The 20,070-nt window shown below is 38.0% G+C and overlaps 2 protein-coding genes across 2 annotated transcripts; both read right to left on the bottom strand.

The window, feature by feature from the left end:
* Positions 1-594: 594 nt before the first annotated feature.
* LOC136279217 (nephrocystin-3-like) lies at positions 595-2,551 on the bottom strand. The gene is made up of 3 exons (XM_066162824.1): positions 2,089-2,551; positions 1,333-1,926; positions 595-980 (listed from the first exon to the last, which is right to left on the bottom strand). Exons 1-3 carry the CDS (start codon positions 2,549-2,551, stop codon positions 595-597), a joined length of 1,443 nt encoding a protein of 480 aa, XP_066018921.1.
* A 797-nt stretch (positions 2,552-3,348) lies between these two features.
* Positions 3,349-5,203, bottom strand: LOC136279252 (uncharacterized). The gene is made up of 2 exons (XM_066162876.1): positions 4,004-5,203; positions 3,349-3,762 (listed from the first exon to the last, which is right to left on the bottom strand). Exons 1-2 carry the CDS (start codon positions 5,201-5,203, stop codon positions 3,349-3,351), a joined length of 1,614 nt encoding a protein of 537 aa, XP_066018973.1.
* Between the last annotated feature and the right edge of the window lie 14,867 nt (positions 5,204-20,070).

Consider the following 20,070-nt stretch of genomic DNA (forward strand, 5'->3'; position numbering starts at 1 on the left):
GTACTGGTAAAAGTACCTGAATGTCTCACAACGATAAGCAGTCCACGCCTTTCTTTTAGGAATTCAAAGATGCCTTAAAGTTTGAACTAGGAGAAGAAATTCTTAACAATTCTCGAGGTCGTAAGGGATTAAACTAAGCCTGATTAGTTAACCAAATTTTTTTTTATCAACTAGTCTTGAAGTTCGCGCGAAAGAAAATACACATCCGCATGAAGATTATTGAACGATGAGTTGCCTGAACTTTACTTCTGTAATCCTATACATTTAAAAAAAAATACACAGGTTACAGGACAACCACGCGTGTCTACATCCGAGTAATCTGCTGTAGCTAAGTCACCTTATTCTAAAGTATTCTAACATAAACATGTGCAAAGCTAAGGCTTTGAACATAAATCGCCAAAACACGATCATATCTTTTTTTCGCCTCCTCATCGTGACCCTGTTCATTGAGTGCGTCACCAATATTCTCATGAGTAATTTCAACTTTAAGATAATCACCTTCAAGCTGTTTCAAGCACATGTCCAGTGCACTTGCATGTTTAACTATGCTTCCAAAAAATCACCTAGACCACTATAAACAATACCCAGGTTATTCTAAGAGGCTACAACATCTACATGTTCAGGTCCGAGCTGTTTCAGACGAATGTCCAGTGCACGTGAATGGTTGTCCTTTGCTTGGTGGAAATCACCAAGATCACTGTATACAGTACCCAGGTTATTGTACAAAGCTGCAACATGTACATTCTTAGGTCCGAGCTGTTTCAGACAAATGTCCAGTGCACGTGCAAGGTTGTCCTTTGCTTGCTGGAAATCACCTAAATAACTGATTATAGTAACCAAGTTATTGTAAGAAGCTGCGATACTTAAACGCTCAGCTCCGAGCTGTTTCAGACGAGTGTCCAGTGCACGTGCATGGTTGTCTTTTGCTTGCTGGAAGTCACTTAGATGACTGTCTATAGTACCCAAGTTACTGTAAGGAGCTGCGAAATTTAAATGCTCAGGTCAAAGCTGTTTCAGACGAATGTCCAGTGCACGTGTATGGTTGTACTTTGCTTGCTGAAAATCACCTAGATCACTGTATACAGTACCCAGGTTATTGTAAGAAGCTGCGACATTTGCATGATTGGGTCTGAGCTGTTTCAGACAAATGTCCAGTGTACGTGCATAGTTGTCCTTTGCTAGCTGGAAATCATCAAGACTTCTGTATACAGTACCCAGGTTGTTGTAAGAGGCTGCGACATCTACATACTCAGGTCCGAGCTGTTTCAGACGAATTTCTCGCATGGTTGACCTTTGTTTGCTGCAAATCACCTAGACCTCTGTGTGCATTACCCAGGTTATTGTAAGAAGCTGCGACATCTTCATGCTCCGGTCCGAGATGTTTCAGACAAATGTTCAGTGCACGTGCATGGTTGTCCTTTGCTTGCTGAAAATCATCTACACCTCCGTATACAATACCCAGGTTATTGTAAGAAGCTGCGACATTTACATGCTCAGGTCTGAGCTGTTTCAGGCGAATGTCCAGTGCATGTGCATGGTTGTCCTTTGTTTTCTGGAAATCACCTAGACTTCTGTATACACTACCCAGGTTATTGTAAGAAGTTGCAACATTTACATGGTCAGGTCCGAACTGTTTGATACGAATGTCCAGTGCACATACATAGTTCTCCTCTGCTTGCGGGAGATCACCTAGACTTCTGTATGCAGTACCCAGGTTGCTGTAAGAAACTGCGACATCTACATGCTCAGATCCAAGCTGTTTCAGAAAAATGCCTAGTGCCAGTGCATGGTTGTCCTTAGCCTGCTGAAGATCGCCTAGATCTCTGTAGACAGTACCCAGGTTATCGTAAGAAGCTGCGACATATACATGTTCAGGTCCGAGCTGTTTCAGACGAATGTCTAGTGCACGTGCATAGTTATCTTTTGCTTTCGGGAGATCACCTAGACTTCTGTATACAGTACCCAGGTTATTTTAAGAAGCTGCGACTTCTACATGCTCAGGTCCGAGCTGTTTCAGACAAATGTCCAGTGCACGTGTATGGTTGCCCTTTGCTCGCTGGAAATCACATAGATTATTGTATACAGTACCCAGGTTATTGTAAGAAGCTGCGACATTTACATGGTCAGGTCCAAGCTGTTTGAGACGAATTTCCATGGCACGTGCATGGTTGTCCTTTGCTCGGTGAAAATGACCTAGATTACAGTATACAGTACCAAGGTTATTGTAAGATGCTGCGATATTTATATGGTTGGGTCCAAGCTGTTTCAAACGAATATTAAGTGCACGAACATGGTTGTCCTTTGTTTGTTGGAAGTCACCTACACTTCGATATAGATTACCCAGATTATTGTAAGAAGCTGCAACATCTACATGCTTAGGTCCAAGCTGTGTTAGACGAATTTCCATTGCACTTGCCTGGTTGTCCTTTGCTTGTTGGAAGTCACTCGGGCTTCTGTATACATTACCCAGGTTATCGTAACAAGCTGCAACATTTACATGCGGTCCTAGCTGCCAGTTTCGGACAAATGTCCAGGTCCAGTGCACGTGCATGGTTGTCCCTTGCTTGCTGGAAATCACCTAGATCACTGTATACAGTGCCCAGGTTATTGTAAGAAACTACATGCTTAGGTCCGAGCTCTTTCAGATGAATTTCCAGTGCAGGTGCATGGTTTTCCTCTGCTTGCTGGAAATCACCTAGACCTTTGTATACAGTACCCAGGTTATTGTAACAACATCTACATGCTCTGATCGAAGCTGTTTCAGACAAATGTCCAGTGCACTTGCATGGTTCTCCTTTGCTTTCTCGAAGTCCCCTATACTTCTATATACAGTACTCAGGTGATTGTAAGAAGCTGCAACATCTACTTGTTCAGGTCCGGGCTGTTTCAGACGAATGTCCAGTGCACGGGCATAGTTGTCCTTTGCTTGCTTTAAGTCACCTCGATCAGTGTGAACAGCACCCAGTTTATTAAGAGAAGTTGCGACATCTGCATGTTCAGATCCGAGCTGCTTCAGACGAATGTCTAGAGCACGTGCATGGTTTTCCTTTGCTTGTTGGAAATCACTTAGATTACTGTACACAGTACCCAGGCAATTGTAAGAAGCTGCGACAGCTACATGTTCCGATCCGAGATGTTTCAGACGAATTTCCAGTACACGTGCATGGTTGTTCTTTGCTTGCTTGACATCACTTAGATAACTATACATAATACCCAAGTTATTGCAAGAAGCTGCGACGCTTAAATGCTCCGGTCCGAGCTTTTTGAGACGAATGTCCAGTGCACGTGCAAAGTTGTCCTTCTAGATAGATAATCTCCTAGATCACTATATACAGTACTCAGGTTATTTTAAGAAGCTGCGACATTTACATGCTCACGTCCGAGCTGTTTCAGACGAATGTCCAGTGCACGTGCATGGCTGTCCTTTGCTTTCTGGAAATTACCTAGACTTCTGTATACATTATCTAGGCTATTGTAAGATGCTGCGACTTTTACATGCTCAGGTCCAAGCTGTTTCAGACGAATGTCCAGTGCACGTGCATAGTTGTCCTTTGCTTGCTGGAAATCTCCAAGACCTCTATGTACAGTACCCAGGTTATTGTAAAATGCTGCAACATCTACATGGTCAGGTCCGTGCTGTTTCTGAACAATATTCAATGCAAGTGCATGATTGTCCTTTGCTTGCCGGAAATCTCCCCGACTTCTACATACAGTACCCAGGTTATTGTAAGAAGCTGCAACATCTACATGCTCAGGTCCAAGCTGTTACCGAAGAATATTCAATGCAAGTGCATGATGCTTGCTGGATATCTCCCAGACTACTGTATACAGTACCCAGGTTATTGTAAGAAGCTGCGACATCTACATGCTCAGGTCCAAGCTATTTCAGAAGAATATCCAATGCACTAGTATAGTAGTTCTTCGCTTGGTCTAAGTTACCCTTACATTTGTGTGTGATTCCCACAAAGGTAGGTAGGTAGAGGTAGATTTCTGCTTTTCCTACAGCGTCGTTTGCGTTACCTGAGTATATAATTTCCAAGGCTACTTCGGAGCAGTTCTTTGCATCTTCGTATTCAAAATGGTATAGGCACATTTTTCCGAGGATCCGGGGGCCATTCAGACAACCTTGTAAGGGCATATCACCCACTTTTCTGACTTGAGGTAAGTCTTGTTCAGAAAACAGATATTTAACCCTCAGGATCAGTTTTCTCAGGTGGGGAACAAGTATTGAGCCGATGGTAAAGGTATCGAAGTCATTGAACTTGGCGAATGATGCAACAGCCCCAACGACAGCTTTAATGTATAATTCCTTGGCATAATTTGTTTTTAAAGAATCAAGTACATTACGAACGACTCCATGCACTCGAATACAGACGCTGTCACCTTCTTCTTCAGATAATAACAATGAACATCGATTTCTCTTTGATCTGATCCACCCTTTATCAGTAAATTCTTCATCTATCTCCATGATGTAATTGACAGCGAGGTCTTGGGGTATTGGCTGAGGTGAACAAAGAACAAGGAAGGTGAATAGGTGATTAATAACTCTGTTGGTCGCCATTGCTTCTTTCACTGCAAGTGTTATTGCTGTTGTCATGGAATTCTGGTATCTTGGATTTGTCTCTGCAAGGATGGTCTCTGTCGTACTTTGTTGACCACCTGCAACTTTCTCCAGGTAGCCACCCCAGCCAAAGCTAACAGATACTTTTCTCTGCCGGACTTCTCGCACATAAATGGATACACTCGCTAAGGCAAGAAGTTGATATTCTAATGTCCGTGCAACTTCATCTTCCATTTCACCATCACTCACTTCTGAGAGGAGCGTTAACAATGAGCGGGCATGATCTGGATGCATTCCTTTGCTGACTGAGACAAGCTGGATTGCAGAATTTGTCAAAGGGATAGAAACAGCGTCTTGTGTTGTTAGCAGCAACTGGCCTCTTACCCATAGTTCGTCTCTTGCTTCTGGTAAGTGTCCATGTATTTGAGACGCACTGATGACGTTATCGACCACCAGCAGCCATGAGGTATAGTTAGAAATTCTCGCACTTATCAGCTTCCTAAGCCTTGTAATCTTTTCGTCTGCACATAGGTCTGTGGAGTTGAGAGTGTTTGTAACTGCATACTCTGGACATTTACAGTTTCGAGCGAAAAGGACATAGGATTCCAAAAGTGTTTCTGAATTTTCAGCATTCAAAGTCATAACAAATGAAGTCAAAAAAGGAATTTCTTTGACTTCGTCGTAAAATCACTTGGCTACCAAATGGGCAAGCTGCGATTTTCCACTTCCTGGATTTCCAGATATATACAAAGTGCTTAAAGCATCATCATTAGCACCTTTAAGCGCTCCAAGCTTCTGGGTAATTTCACTAACCTCAGAATCGCGGCCGGTAACTTCGTGTGTGGGTTTTGGGGGAAGAACACAAAATGGAGACACACTTGTAAGAAGCTGCTGCTCAAGGACCTGTCGCTGCTCCTCTAGTTGATTATCTTTTTCTTTCATTTTCTTTTCCTTCTCTCGAACGTTGGGAAACTAATTTGAATTTGGATGTCGTGGATTTTCTGTATGGGAAGACCGAGGACAAGAAATGCATTTGTAACTTTTAAAATCACACTTTGGAAATCATTTTCCGATAGGTGTCCTCGTGGCATATGCACATAGTCTTCATTACACAGTCTCCTTAGGCCCTCCACGTGTAATTGGACCGTTGGATTCAGGCCATTGATGCAGGCCATTGATGTTTCCATTCTCCCCATGTTCTTCGGTAGCGATTGTCCCATTCTTGTTTAAAGATTATTCGCAAGCCCTCTGTTAGTACTTTGGTGAAAACATAGCAAATTCTGTAGTAGTTTAATTGCTCTGCAGAGTATTCCAGCGCAGTGGCCATTTTCAGTCAGATCCTATTAAAAAAATCACAATTATGTCCATTGTTAGCTCATTCTTCTAGTCATTACAAGTCTGTTTCGCAGCCATTCTTGAGAATGTCACATCACACACCAAAAAGCATCATCTTTTTATGGAGGGTGTGATAGTCTAAAAGAACCGCTGTGAAGATCATTAACTTATAGATGTAGCCAAGCATAAAAGCGGAGGTCTTGTTGATTTATTTTATACCCCCTTATTATAGTAAAAGCTGTCATAAAACTCCTCAGCACTGGCTATAGAAGAGTTTCCTTAAAGGGATTTAGGGACCAGTCCAGGGGGTGGAGAAAGAAGGGAAGAATTGACGAGGTCTGAAACCTGGTGACAACGTTCTCCCTTCCTTAAAGGGATTTAGGGACCAGTCCAGGGGGTGGAGAAAGAAGGGAAGAATTGACGAGGTCTGAAACCTGGTGACAACGTTCTCACAACTTGCAAAGCAATCAACACACATGCTAGTCTGCAGTATCTTCAAACAGCTGTAGCGAAGGACCGTACTTGTTGTTCCTGATGTTTTGAGAAAATTTTCGAGGTAGGGAATCTTTTCTTCTTCAGATGAAGTGTACGATGTCAGCATCAGTTGGAATTATATTCTTTTGAGCGTGACTGATAATTTTGGCTGAAGAAAATGAGTCAACATTGAAAGAAAAGACGGTAAACTACTTTGCGTCGAGACATCATTGGTCGATTGAAGAGTATACATGCGAGAACAGTGAATTAGTAAATCAAGACGCCAGAATCGTATGGGCTTCGCGTATATCTTCTTTTGAAGTTGCCGGGTATGGCTGCTTGCCCCACCGTTTTTCCTCAATGTTTCAATCTCCTCTGTTTAGCGTAAAAATTAAAAAGAAAAGTAATTTTTAACTTCTGTTTGAACTTGCACTTTTTTTAAAACTTTTTTCTCTTTTTGCTATTATTGCGTCATGGTCGTCCTCTGGCTGGAAATACACGGCGTCTTTTTGAGATTTTTTCTGCTATTTGATTCGGTAACCTCTGCTGTAACTGCTTCTAATGTAATTATCTTTTAGCCAATTGTCCATTATCCTAGCAACTTTTGGTAATGAAATACGAAATTTGTCCAACATGTCTATTGCACTGAGAACGTTTTCTTTAAAGGAAGACAAGCTAAAACTAGAATGTCATAGATAAAACTTGATGACAAAGAGAGACTTTTTCGATTCGATCATGAAGATATTTGTAGAAAACTTAAGATAATGCCTGGATTTCATTTTTACATCACAGCAACCAATTCCAAACATCAATCAAGTTTTCTCTTTACTTTTGAAGTTGAGTTGATATTGCTATTGGCAATATTAAATGGGTTGAAAAGTTTTAGATGGTATTTTCTCATGTTTGCAAATAATTGAATTTACTGGAAGGTAGAGTCGTTGCAGCATGTTAACATGTAACACAAAAATACATTTGATATGTAAAAAGGTTTCATTTGACTATCTACTGGTAAGTCTTTGTATTATATTTCGACACCATTTTCCACAAGTTGTAAACACCATGACATAATAATTAGTCAGGAAAATGTAAAATTTTTGGCAATTATACATCATGTTTTAAAAGCCATGTCCATAATAAGCTAACAGGATTTAAGAGGGTGTATGTGGGAATAGACTCTATTGTCTGCATGTATCATTAACTTGCTTGCCTGTTGCCAATGTTTTGATGAGGTTGGGCTGTCAAGGTAAAAGAACTGAGTGCTTAAGGCAGTGACTTTTTTCAAACCTGGAAACTATTATTGTGGAAGTCATACTTGTGCCTGGAGACTCATTCTTATTCTGATAAACTAGTTTTAAGAAGGATACAAAATTTTATTAGAAAAATTTGATGCATAGGCTGTGCACAAAACTTTAATTTGCTATAATTTTGTAGCTAATACCAATCCCTACACATAATAGATTGTTATCAGGATTAGATGGAAAAAATATTGTGCTATGCAAGATTTCAGGTAATCATTTTAATTACATGAATATTAACTGATACTAGGCGATCTATGAATATTCCAGAGAGTGTAAAATTTGTTTGAAAAATTAGAACTTAGCATAGGCCAAATAAACAAAAAAGAAAATGAAGAAGAAATGTGTACTGATGAAAAAGCTAAGCGACCTTTTTACAACACCTGCCTGTATCCGCATGGCGCCTAGTAAAGTAATTTGAAGTAGTCATAATCCCGGTTTTACATGTTGAAAACATTCATGCATGCAGATTTCTTATAAACCTGTAGTTTAAGCCTGCCATAACTTCAAAGTTTCGATGCACACCTTAAAATGAGAATAAATAAATTTCAAGTTTCTTTTAATTTAGTTTAGGTCAGTGAGGTGAAATTGAGTCAAACATTCATTCAACAACAGGTCAAAAAATTTTCACAACTAATTTATAAGGTTTAAGCCTACCTGGAACAATCAATTTCATGTACATATAAGACTAGATGTGTACTGATGATGCACAAAAGAACTATCTGTGGTAAGAGGGCAGGCTTTCCTTTCTTCACTTAAAAAGGTACTGAGGTTATCACCTAATTAAAAGCGGGACCCTTGCTTTTCCAGTTTCCCACCTAATAAAACTCACATATCTTGTGACCAATTATTTATATCAATGTTTAGTTTGGGTATGAGCATTAGTAAAAAACACCATGCATTAATGAAAGCTTAAGTAAGAGTATTTAATGCAATCCAAATGATAATATTATATGATACAGCGTAGCAACTTACATAGCAAAATTGTAATCACACAATTCTAAACAAAGGATGTCAGGTTATTGTCTCACCTGCTTCAACTTTTGAGGGCTTAAGGTACAGATAAATAGATATGGTAGACAGTTACAATCAAAAAAGAGTTGAAAGTTTGAAAATTAAGAGAGACACATTACATCAAATCCTATTCATACTAGCAAAAAAGGTAAATTACCACTTTAACTTCTCCCAAAAATTCATGCTTACAGGAAATCATTAATTTCTTTGTCACCAGGTGGTACTTTACTTACAATAGTTCTACAGACACAAATGCATTTTTCGAAAGTCATCTCATAACTTATGACTGTGCAGGTTATGTGGGAGTTTCCTGTATGGGGACCGACATTTCAATTACTTCAGAAAACTGTAATCATCAGAATTGCAAGCCAAGGTGTATTTACCAAGTGCTCAAGTTTCCAAAGTAGCCAATAAATTGTTACAGTCGAGTTCACTTCTTTTTGAGGCCATCTTTAGCTTGATCATCCTGTTATATGTTAAAACATCAAATATTACTAACATATTCAAATAATTTCCTGAATAAAAAGTTAGATATTATTTTAATAACTTGCTTCCTTTAACCCTTAAATCCCTGAGAATGACTAGCATCTAATTTCTCCTTCAAATATCACCCCTGAATCAAACATTAAGGTTATGAGAATAAAGGAAAGAGTAATAAAGTGAAGAAGCTCTTGATGGTTAAACAAATTCTTCTTGCCAGCTCATTAGGAAATGTATAGAGAACAGTAAGGAGAATATACATACTGATGTTAGGGTGTAAAGGGTTAATAGTGTTCCAGAACTAGTAAATAGTATTTAAGAGAAAGGAAGAAAGTTTTTGAAACATTCTATGTTAAATGAAACTTTATTATGAATGTTAATTACGACAGCAACGAAAACATCTGGGAAGCTACAGTCACAATTACCTTTCCATGTAAACAAAGCATAAAGAAGCATGATATGAATAAATTCGATCTCGCCCAGTTTGAATACAGAATCAGAAATCTTGTTACCTTACAAGTGGGGAAAAGCTCAATGTGTTTTTCCTGCCGCTGTCATTCTAAATATCGCAAATCAATCACGCCACCAATGCAGTGTCAGTTTTTTGAAGATTTGCTCTTTTTCTTACGGTCATTTATTTTTAGTATCTATCTTTTACCAGTTGACATCTGAGAAGAATCAAGTCCTTGGTGGTGATTTGGCACATTGTAAGCAAACCTTACAACTGATTAAATTTTATGTGATAAAAAACATGAAGGGCAATATAGGAAATTGGCTAGCACAATTCACGTTTCCCCTCTTAAGTATTTTGTGATCGTTTCTTCTATCATATAGTAAAGTTTACAGTTTCTCTCATTTCATTGTCTTCTATTGATCTGTTTGCTTTCTAAAAATCTCAACAACTGTCCCAATAAATGTAAGGACCATATTGAATGTGTACAGTTATTAAAGACATCATTTTATCAGTTTTATAAATGTAGAGTATTGCTTGAGTATGTGATTACAATAAGTGCAAGTGCCTAATAGACATCACTCTATGGTCTTCTACTCTTCCACCTCGGAGGGTGCCTTGTGTACATAAAAAATGAAGTTCAGTGCATTTAGTAGCTTTAAATTTTGGCTACAAAGATCAACAACGAACAACAACCATACCGAAAAATCTTTTTAGAGAGACCTCTGTAATAGTAGGTACTCACAACTGACATCGGAGTGAAGCAAACAGCTTATTTCTAGAAGCTTTTAAAACTTCTGTATTTTAGCTTTCAAAGAAAAGCATTTCCCATGAACATTTAAAAATTTAAGACATAAGCTACCAGCAACAAGTTTTTCCATTGTAAGTGTTTCATAACATCACATTCTGATCACATTTATTTGTTACATTTAAAAGCATAAGAATATTTCAATCATCACAATATAACGAAATCCCCCATTTTAAGACACATATGATAATCATATGTACGAGAAATCATATCTACGCGCGCCCATGTATTATTCTCTATGTATCGCAAGCGTGTTCATCATAACCCGAGCATTAAGTACGCCTCGAAATGTTGAGCAAAGAGAAAGTGGCTTCATCGAGTAGAGAGCATGAAAACATAGCGCTGAAAAGTACCATGACCAAACAATGAAATTCACTCATTCCGCAGAAGGACTGACCATTTTACCCGTGATTTTTTTTACACCACACATTTACGGTCCGTCATTTAATTCTCAGATGTTTGACGAGTTCTCACATGACAATATTCTCCGCGTCAGACTGAATGTAAACATAAACATCGCTGGCTCAATCTCATTTTATTTCAATTTTGGGAAAAGCCATTGCTTCATTATTGGGGTAAAGCAACAGTTCTTCGACAAAGCGCGATTTTTTAAAAATATGTATAGAGTATATTTTGCGATCGATGACTGAAGATAGAAAGAGGTAGAAACTTGCCCACGCCGTTCGCTATCATTTTAATACTTTCTAGGCAAAACAAAATTCATAAGATAACCTCTTTTCCCTCAACACCACAACTGTATTAAACATTCCAAGCGATAGCACAAGAAATAACTTGAAGAATACCAACACTTTGAAATGTTATTCGAGCTATGAACCGGCTCGAGGGCTTTTAAGCGATGAATGTCAAAGTCATTGTTTTACCGAAAGGTGATTTGAATTATATATAACTGAAGCTAGTGTCAAACGACGATTATTAAAGAAAAATGTTTGAATTTTTCTGGGCCTCAGCGTAAGTGAAAACCCAGATAAGACACGACCTACCTCCTCCTCCTTCTCGGATCCTTTTGCTTCTCTTGGTTGGTGACCTCTTTTCGGTCTGTTTTCTGGAGCGTGTTCGTATTTCCCTTTAGCTTTCCTTCGCTAGATATTCTCCTTCTTACTTATGCCTTTTCTTGGTCTCTTTTGCGTTCCTCTCGCTGTATTCTGCCGATTTTGGCGTCCTTTCTAGCTCTCGTGCCCGCTTTTCTCGACTCGCTTTACGCCTTTTACTTCTAGCTTTCTTTGGTTGCTCTGTCGCTTTCTTTCCAGCCTATTTTCACTCAAAACCCTCTCTCCCTGAACTTGAGTTATAACAATTTCCTCCGATTGACAAAGCTTTACTGCTGTTGTAGATTTCCTGCTCAAAAAGCGAGTTGCAAGTTATTTGATTACGCGGCTTCACATCTACTACTGACCACTCTTTACGGTGGTCAATTAACTTTTTCAACTCATTTGTTAACACTAACTTACCTGTTAACATCTACTAGACCACGGGAAGCCCTCGTGTAATGTTAACCGTGTGCCTGCGGTAAGCTGCACTAGAGCTTGGCTTTGAAGTATGCGCACTTCATTGTCATCTGCCGGTGTCTTTTGGCGCACACTATTGGGGCATCGTAGGTACTCACGCAATCGCGCCTTCGCATTACCTTCTTTTCCGCCCTTCCATTACGTAATAGCTAAGATGGTGCCAGCAATGCAGTTGGCCGCGCATGCTAAATGTAATACCTTGTACGGTCGGTCGTACGGTCTCAAGTCCAAAACTTTTTAGCTTGATAGGTTACTACTATCTCGTATAATTATGGGGCTACGCAGCGCGTGCTGCGAGCTCCTTTATAAGCATAGTAATTTAAAAACAGTTGCAAGGGATAGAGAGAGATTGATTACTGGATTCAAAATTGAATTGCGATAATAAATGAAAAATACGGGGATGGAGCTAACTAGAAGCTGAAGGATGTAAAATTGCCAATCGGGCCCAATTTCTCACGCCAAGTGGTCTAGTCTCACAGTGTGTAAACATAACTGCACTGCATTAAAGAAATTTGTAAGTTACTCAATTCGACTCATTTAGGGGCATAAAATCAACAAAACCTGAGATATGAACTTCCCACGTAAGGGAACCGAAACCTTAAATTCCTTCCAAATTATCTCACACATATATTCACTCCTTTATTTGTTGATTCATTTATTGGTGGACTCCCATGCCTCAGCCATTCTTATTTATAAGGGAACTGTTTTCATTTCTACCGTAGCAAGTTCTTTGTTTTTATGCTACTCCCAGATTTTGATGGTCAATGTCAAATCTTGCGATGGCGTCTTTTGATTTAATGTTTTGCGCTACAGAAGAATTTCAAACATAAGAAAGGTAGCCACAGTTTAGTTGCCGAGAGTGGCTGGAAGCTCGAAGTTTGACATTGCTTAGTTCAGCATTGACATTGGTTTCGCTAATAGCCAGGACTGACTTTTTTTATTCGCAGTCGTTGTTTGGCAAAATGTTAGCCCCCCACTTTAAACATACATCCTGTAGTAGGCTATAGTATGTTAACAACTTTTCACCGAAGTGAAGGAGGCTAATGGTAGATTTTTACCGACTCCGCGCGCGTCGAGCAACGTCGATTGACAATCATTGCGTTAGCGTGCGACATATCCTGTCATAATAATATAACGTACCAATAGCTTTCTAAGCTACATACTAAATGAAAATGTTTTTGAAAACTTTCGACTGACCAGTGACGCGTCGTATACCAAAGAGAAAAGTGTTTTCTGTCATAGGCTTATTTGATGAAATACCGTTTTTAGCTGTAATAATGAAATAAACCATCGAACATAAAATGTAAATGTCATAGCCAAGGAGGTGCGTTATATTCTAAACATCTAAATGGAGCAAAATTATATTCTAATGCTGTCAACACTTGAATTGACGGTGATGCGAGGAATTTCATTCCCAGACAGGAGTCTTTGGACAAAGAAATTTGCACTCAACTGTTGACAGCTAACTCAGATGAAGAATGCACATCTCATTTCATAAGATAGGAAAAAGTGAATTTATACGAATCTTGTTATAGGAAAAGAAAAGAAACTTTCATTTTTCCGTCAAGACATGTTTCGAACAAATTAAAATTCAGCTTGACTAAACACAAGAGAATAAATGCATCAAAATGCTCACCTCAGGAAAGCATATAATGGAAGAGGTTTGTCTGCTTTAGTAAATCTATTTGTCATTGTTGTGACTTGTGGAGAAAAAGTCACGAACATAAATAGGTTTATTCACAGTAGGTATTTGTGGTTTTTTTTTATGTTTACTTGCTTTGTTTTGTTTTCCTTCCTAATTCTTAATCAGTTTCGTATACCTGTGGGTTAATCACTCCTATTCAGCGTGGTGACAGTAGTGAGGAACATTGCTTTAATTTTGATTTTATTATCATCTTTTTTTGTTTTGGTTTTTTTCTTTTCAGTAGTATTACGCCATGTCAAAACTCTCTAAAACTGATTAATAAGATCCTTCAACTCAGCTGTCATCACTTGAGTTCGAGTTTCCTGTCCTTGAGCGACCTTGTTTTGAAAGTACGTGCCTTTAAAGATCCACTTTTACATTCCATGGACTATAAATAATTCACAATTTCAACAGATTTGACGGAAGTACAATGCGCTTCTTAACCGGGAAGCGATGCAAAATATGAAAATCAAAAGAATTTCTACTGTTTTACTGACTAATCCTCGATATCTGTTCTACTGATTTCTCCATTTGCATTGTGAGGACCTTTGTTAATTTTGTCTCTGATCGACGAAATGAATCTTTCACTCTAATTGGAACGAATTCCATAATTATGAAAAGTTTACTGAAAAAGCCACATTGAATCATCTGGTTTGTTAACTTTGAATTGTTCTTTAATCGTAGCATCTCGACCCATGTTTTGTTGTTTACAAGCTGTTATTTGAACTCAGATAGCAACATAAAAGTGAAACCAATCTTTGGTTTAGGGATTTAGTCATTTCGTGACAGCAAGCATCAGTGCCTGATTTTGTGCCTCCAAATAGGCACAGAAGGGGATTGCAAACCTTCCATTAGGACTTTGAATGTTTCGATGGATCTCAGAAATAGAATTTTAGCCTCATGGTGCTTGGTTGCAGGGCTGACCCAGTAAAGTATTTGTTGATGAGACTCAAGAAACATAATTGATTGATTTAATAATCAAAATATTATGTTCCTAGATGTGGAAGGATTTATCTCCTTACATGTTACCAAAATTAATAAAATCACTAAATTTAGTTGGAACCCTCGAAATAATGCTGCTCTGTAACAAGAACTAGTGGCTAGAATTAAGGTTAATTTAGACATGAGAAATTTCAGGGTTTGAAAAGCGATCGGTCGAATTTATAAGTATCCTTTTTGTTTATTCTAAATTTTCCTTTGCATCTTTTATTCGGTGATTCCTTTTAGAGTCCAGCTTTCTTTCACCCTCTGAACTACTTTACTATCATGACAAAATTGGCAGTAAGCTAAATCTGGCGCGAAAATATGCTCTCTTATTTGTCTGCACATATAAGCTGTTTCGAAAAGCGCACGGTTCTCCAATAAAGAGGTGTTTGAAAATCAGTTTACTTCAAGGAGAGGATAACGACAACTCGCAACTGTTTTCAGGATGGATACCAACGGAAGAAGTTTTTCTTATTCATTGCACTTGCTTAATGACACCATACAGAGTCATGCACGCACGTCATATTTTACGGCCCCCTTTACGTTGATGTTCTTTAGCTTTCTTTGCATGCAGCTAATTAAACTATGCAATCACGAAATCATGAATCACAACCCTGAATCATATACCTGATTGAATGTGCCTCTTGTGTCCATGTTTATCTCTGTTTTGGCGGAAGACTCTGTTCCTTGATTCAATCAGCCAGTAATCATCTCTTGGTTCCTTCAGTTAATGAATGGGAAACGGCACTTATGCATCTTGAATCAGTCAAAACATGAGCCCAATCATTGAATATCGATTTAACTTTCTAGGTAGCTACCTGAAGAAAGATATTGTTTGTTTGATGAGTATCATGCCAAATGAACTTTGTCAGCTTTGAAAATCCAGAGATGCTTTTAAATTAGTTGCAGTAATCATCATAGCCATGCCATTGCGAAATATTTTCGCTGTAAATGCTTTAGTTTTCGCTTCTGAGCGTTAATTATTTGTGATTGAAATATAGAATATCAACTTTTAAACTAACCGTTTTGAGAGCTTCTGGAATTATAGTAGCAGGCGTCGTTAGTTTCACTTAAAACGCAGCAACAAAGTCACACTTTGCAATAAACGACATCAACATGAAAGTGAAACCAGGTTTTGTTAAGAAGCGGCGCGGCTTCTTTTCTTTCCAAGGTTAATTTTTGTACTGTCTAAGATTAGTAAATGATATGACTTGACCCCTTTATCAGTTATGTCCGTGAGTGCAGCGCGTACTGTTCCATGAATAAAGGAGTTTTTATGACCTGCCGATCTGAGCTCAAATCCGTCAATCTAAGTTAGAAGAAGGTATCAGTTTAAACATGGAGACCAAGTGTACGATTGTGCCCCTTTAAAATACTGGAGAAGGATCCATAATGACTCATCGGATCCTCTAAAAGCTTTTAAATTTCACATCCAGCGTTCAAAATAGCCTGAGGCGTCATATGAGGGCGACCTAAAGTTTATCGCGATCGCCCGCGATCGTCTATTCGACCTGTACCGGCCATGTTTGATTTCATGGACGGTGTGGGGGAGGGAGGGGAAGGCTGGGAACGGTAAGATATCTTAACCTCTCCTCTCTTGTTCTTTTTTACCGCCGCTCACCCCCTTGCTACAACTTCCTTTCTATTCCCAACCTTCTCCTGTTGTAAAAATCAAAGACGGCAGCCATAATTACTAAGCACTAGCCCGCCAAAATTACGTTTCTCAAGTCAAGAAAATTATAATAATGTTAGCTACGCTGTGTTATACCCATTGGTGCAATAGTCAGCCAACTAAATGCCCCTCTACCATTGTGCATTTTTGTTTGTTGCAAGTTTCCTTTTACATACATTTCTTAGTTTACCTGAGATCCACAGTACAATGCCAGAAATCGTTAATTTACGGAACAAAGCCTTTCGAAAACGTTTCCAAAAGTGAATTGTTTTTGAAACGTTTTATTTTAAAAAGACAGAGGCCAAGATCTTAAGATAACGTAGACGAAAAATACGTCACATACTGTCACTGTTGTCTGCGTTTTCGGATCTTTGAGTGTTAAAAATGGACGTAACAACACGTATGTGTTTTCGATGATAAAACGTCCTAGAATGGATAGATAAGAGCAATACGAAAACGCTGACCTGGATGAAACTACTTTGTTTTACTAGCTGAAGGCCAAGGAAATACTAAATGAGCTTTGGTGCGAAAACACGATATCTTCATAAGTGTGGATAACAAGTTATCTTCACACGTGAAACGATCACTGTTGCTATGTTACATATAAAAATCGCGCCTTCGCGTAAAAAGATGTGAAAGTTAAATGTTTAGTATTTCATTGGTGTTTATATAATAATAGAATATTAAATGGCCGCTTGTTGAAAAATATTTCACTCGTTCTCTTCGCTTTTTCAACATTCGAAGAGAAATTTCGTATCGCCGCGCGGCCATGAAATTTCCTCTATTTTTTTATGCGTGGGATAAGTTTTCCTTAGACAGTTACCTCACATTTTAATCAAATGTGCGAGCCACACAATTAACAAAAGGCTTCAAAATCGAGGTGAAAGATAGAATAATTACCAAAATGAGACGCAAAATAGTTACATATGCTTCCACTATCTAGAAATCTAGAGTTTCTTGAAAAGTCCAATGACCCATGAGACAGTAAAAATAGAGAAGACGTAAGCGATTCTCGAGGGTTTACCGTGCTACTTTCTTTCCCATCTCTCGAAATAATCAAGTCATTCTTGATTTCTTATTGAAGCGAAATGTTTTCCTTATACGAAAAATCCTTTATTGATCAAGTTTGTTCTGTCAAGATGGCTGGATTTCAGCTTCGTTACTAAGAACTCGACCAATATCCAGCCGTCTTGACCTCACTCGTGGTCAGTAACGCAAATTCATCGACCCGGAACACGAAGCTTACGCACTCATTTTGCCGCTGTCTTATGGTTTATTAAAAAAAAACGAACAGTATACGTGCAGAAATTAGGGCATGACATTTGCAGATTTTTCCCGTAAGGCAACCCTTAAACATTAATTAAGAGTTGCTTCCAAAGTGCCTTTCAGTGGCGGTTCTGTTAGATTAAGGTAAAAGATTTCCACTTGCATCACTTGTGAAATATTTTTCACTTATCTGTTGTGAATAGAATCATTCGTGTTACCGTGGTTTTTCCCATTATCTGAAATGATAATTTAAGATTGCCTTATTAAAAGTTCGGTTTGTCTTTTAAGACATTAAAATGTGGAATGATAATAATCATTTCCAGAAAGAAAGTGAGATCAGGTTTGGTTCAAAAGGGTACATGAACGAATAACATTTGGGGGTCTGTCTTATTAGGTAACTTATCGTGCCACAATAAAAAAAAAATTGGTTTGCAGATAAAGGGAAGACTTAGAATTTCTACTAATTTCACTTTGCGCTTGGATCGAATTTTTTAAAAATATTTCGCCTTCGGAACAGCGATAACATAAATATTGCATTCACATACTGTCTTCAGAAAAACTGACAGAAAAAGTTAAAAAAGAAATGAGTTTCTTAATGACACGGTTCGTTTGAAAGTTCACGTAAAATGATGCCTTTTAAAAGCATATTACATTCGCATACTGTCATAAGAAAACTGACAGAAACAAAAAATGAAATATGACAGAGTTTCGTATTGACACAGTTCGTTTGAAATTACACGACATATGATGCTTTTAGAATGGTAAAAAAATAACACTTACATACTGTTATTAGAAGACTGACTGAAACAATAAAACAAAATGAAACAGAGTTTCGTAGTGATACTTTTTTGTGCTTAATTTCACGAAATATGCCTCTAAAATGGTGAAAAAAATAAATATTGCATTCAGATACTGTCAATAGTAACTCACAGAAAAAAAAGAGACATTTGCATTAAACAGAGAAATCAATACTAAACAATTCATAAGGGATGTGTAAATATATTTCTTTATTTTAGATAGATCCTCCAGGATTACATTGAAATACGAGCCTTGATTCAGAGCATATTAAAACATCAAACCGTAACAATATGAGCATATTTGTAACTCAAGAGAAGAAGCTGGTACATCTCTTTTTTAAAGAAATTTAGCACTAGTTGCGCGTCAACGGGAAAAGCATAAAAATATACTGGTGAATATTGAAGAAAACAGGAAAAGATTTCAAGGGCTCGTCTATGTTTCGAGACAGTTAAAGAAAAATGGCAACGAGAAGAGAAGGTTTCTTGCACGCGCCTGATAAACCTCTGCACATTTCTACGCGGCTTTTCCTAAGGTCTGCTTTTTTCGTGCAGTTAAACACGTCAAGCCGCTCGCAAAATTGCTGTTTGGAATATATATATTTTTTTCTCGACTCAGAAAATTGCTTTTAAGTAAGGTAGCAGCCTCCCACTTTCCAAGAAACAACCTCCAACATGGCTAGAGTAGGATTCTGACGAAAACAGATCGAAGATTGTATTGATTAAAATCTTGATATCGATTTGATTAAATGCTTTTTAGAAATCTTTTAATGCCGGCTCGAAATTGTCTGTTGATATCACTGTAAATAAGAGGGTTAAAGAGCGAATTACAGTATCGAAGAGAGAAAATAACATGTTCAATAGCTGTAAATGTCTTTTTTACCTGTAAAGACATGTAGGTGTACAAAAGGTAGAAAACAAACAGCGGGCACTAGCAGAGAGAGTGGGCGCCCATTATGATGGTAGAAGTCTTTGCTCCTTTAAGTTCCCGCTTCAACTTAACCTTCGTTTGGAGTGTCCCGATCCTACGGGATCACATTGCGTCGATTGAGAGTTAATTCTTTGCGCGTGCGAACGAGCAACGATGAATATGTTCCAGTAAACAATCGTCATCACACAAACTGGGTTGACGAAACTCGCTATCGTGATAAAGGTTACATCCATTTAATAAAAAATACTGTGACAGATTTTTATTGCTATTGGAATTTTTGACCAAAAATAGTAAGGCAGTGCATGAGACAATCGCTGTTGGAGATGGCAACCATTTTGGGGACAGGATTAAATTTTGAGATTAAACTTCGACCAGCATGATTTCTATCTTAGAAGTTGCTTGTGTAAGCCTTCAGCAAACTACCAGTGATAATATTAATGAACATATAGAGTAATAATAACAATAATAGTAATATTAACAATTCATAATGATATCAAGATGTTCCACTGCAAACAAATAGAAGGATTTAAAATTAAAAAAATATGAGAAATCAAAGACTTCATAATGATGACTAAATTATACTTAAAATTGAATTTATTAAAACAGCTTTAGTCTTAAACAGGATCTGCTTGGAAGGTGGACATATCTTTTTTAGTGTCTTTTTTTATTGTTATTATTATTACTGCTTTTTAAATAAAACGCACATATCAGTGATTCTTCAGAACTAGGATGAAAATTATAAAGTAAGAAATCCTCGTGTTTTAATTCATTAAAAAAACAGTGATCTCTCTTTCC

Source organism: Pocillopora verrucosa, chromosome 1 (assembly GCF_036669915.1).
Source record: "Pocillopora verrucosa isolate sample1 chromosome 1, ASM3666991v2, whole genome shotgun sequence".
In the NCBI taxonomy this organism is placed as follows: Eukaryota; Metazoa; Cnidaria; class Anthozoa; order Scleractinia; family Pocilloporidae; genus Pocillopora; species Pocillopora verrucosa.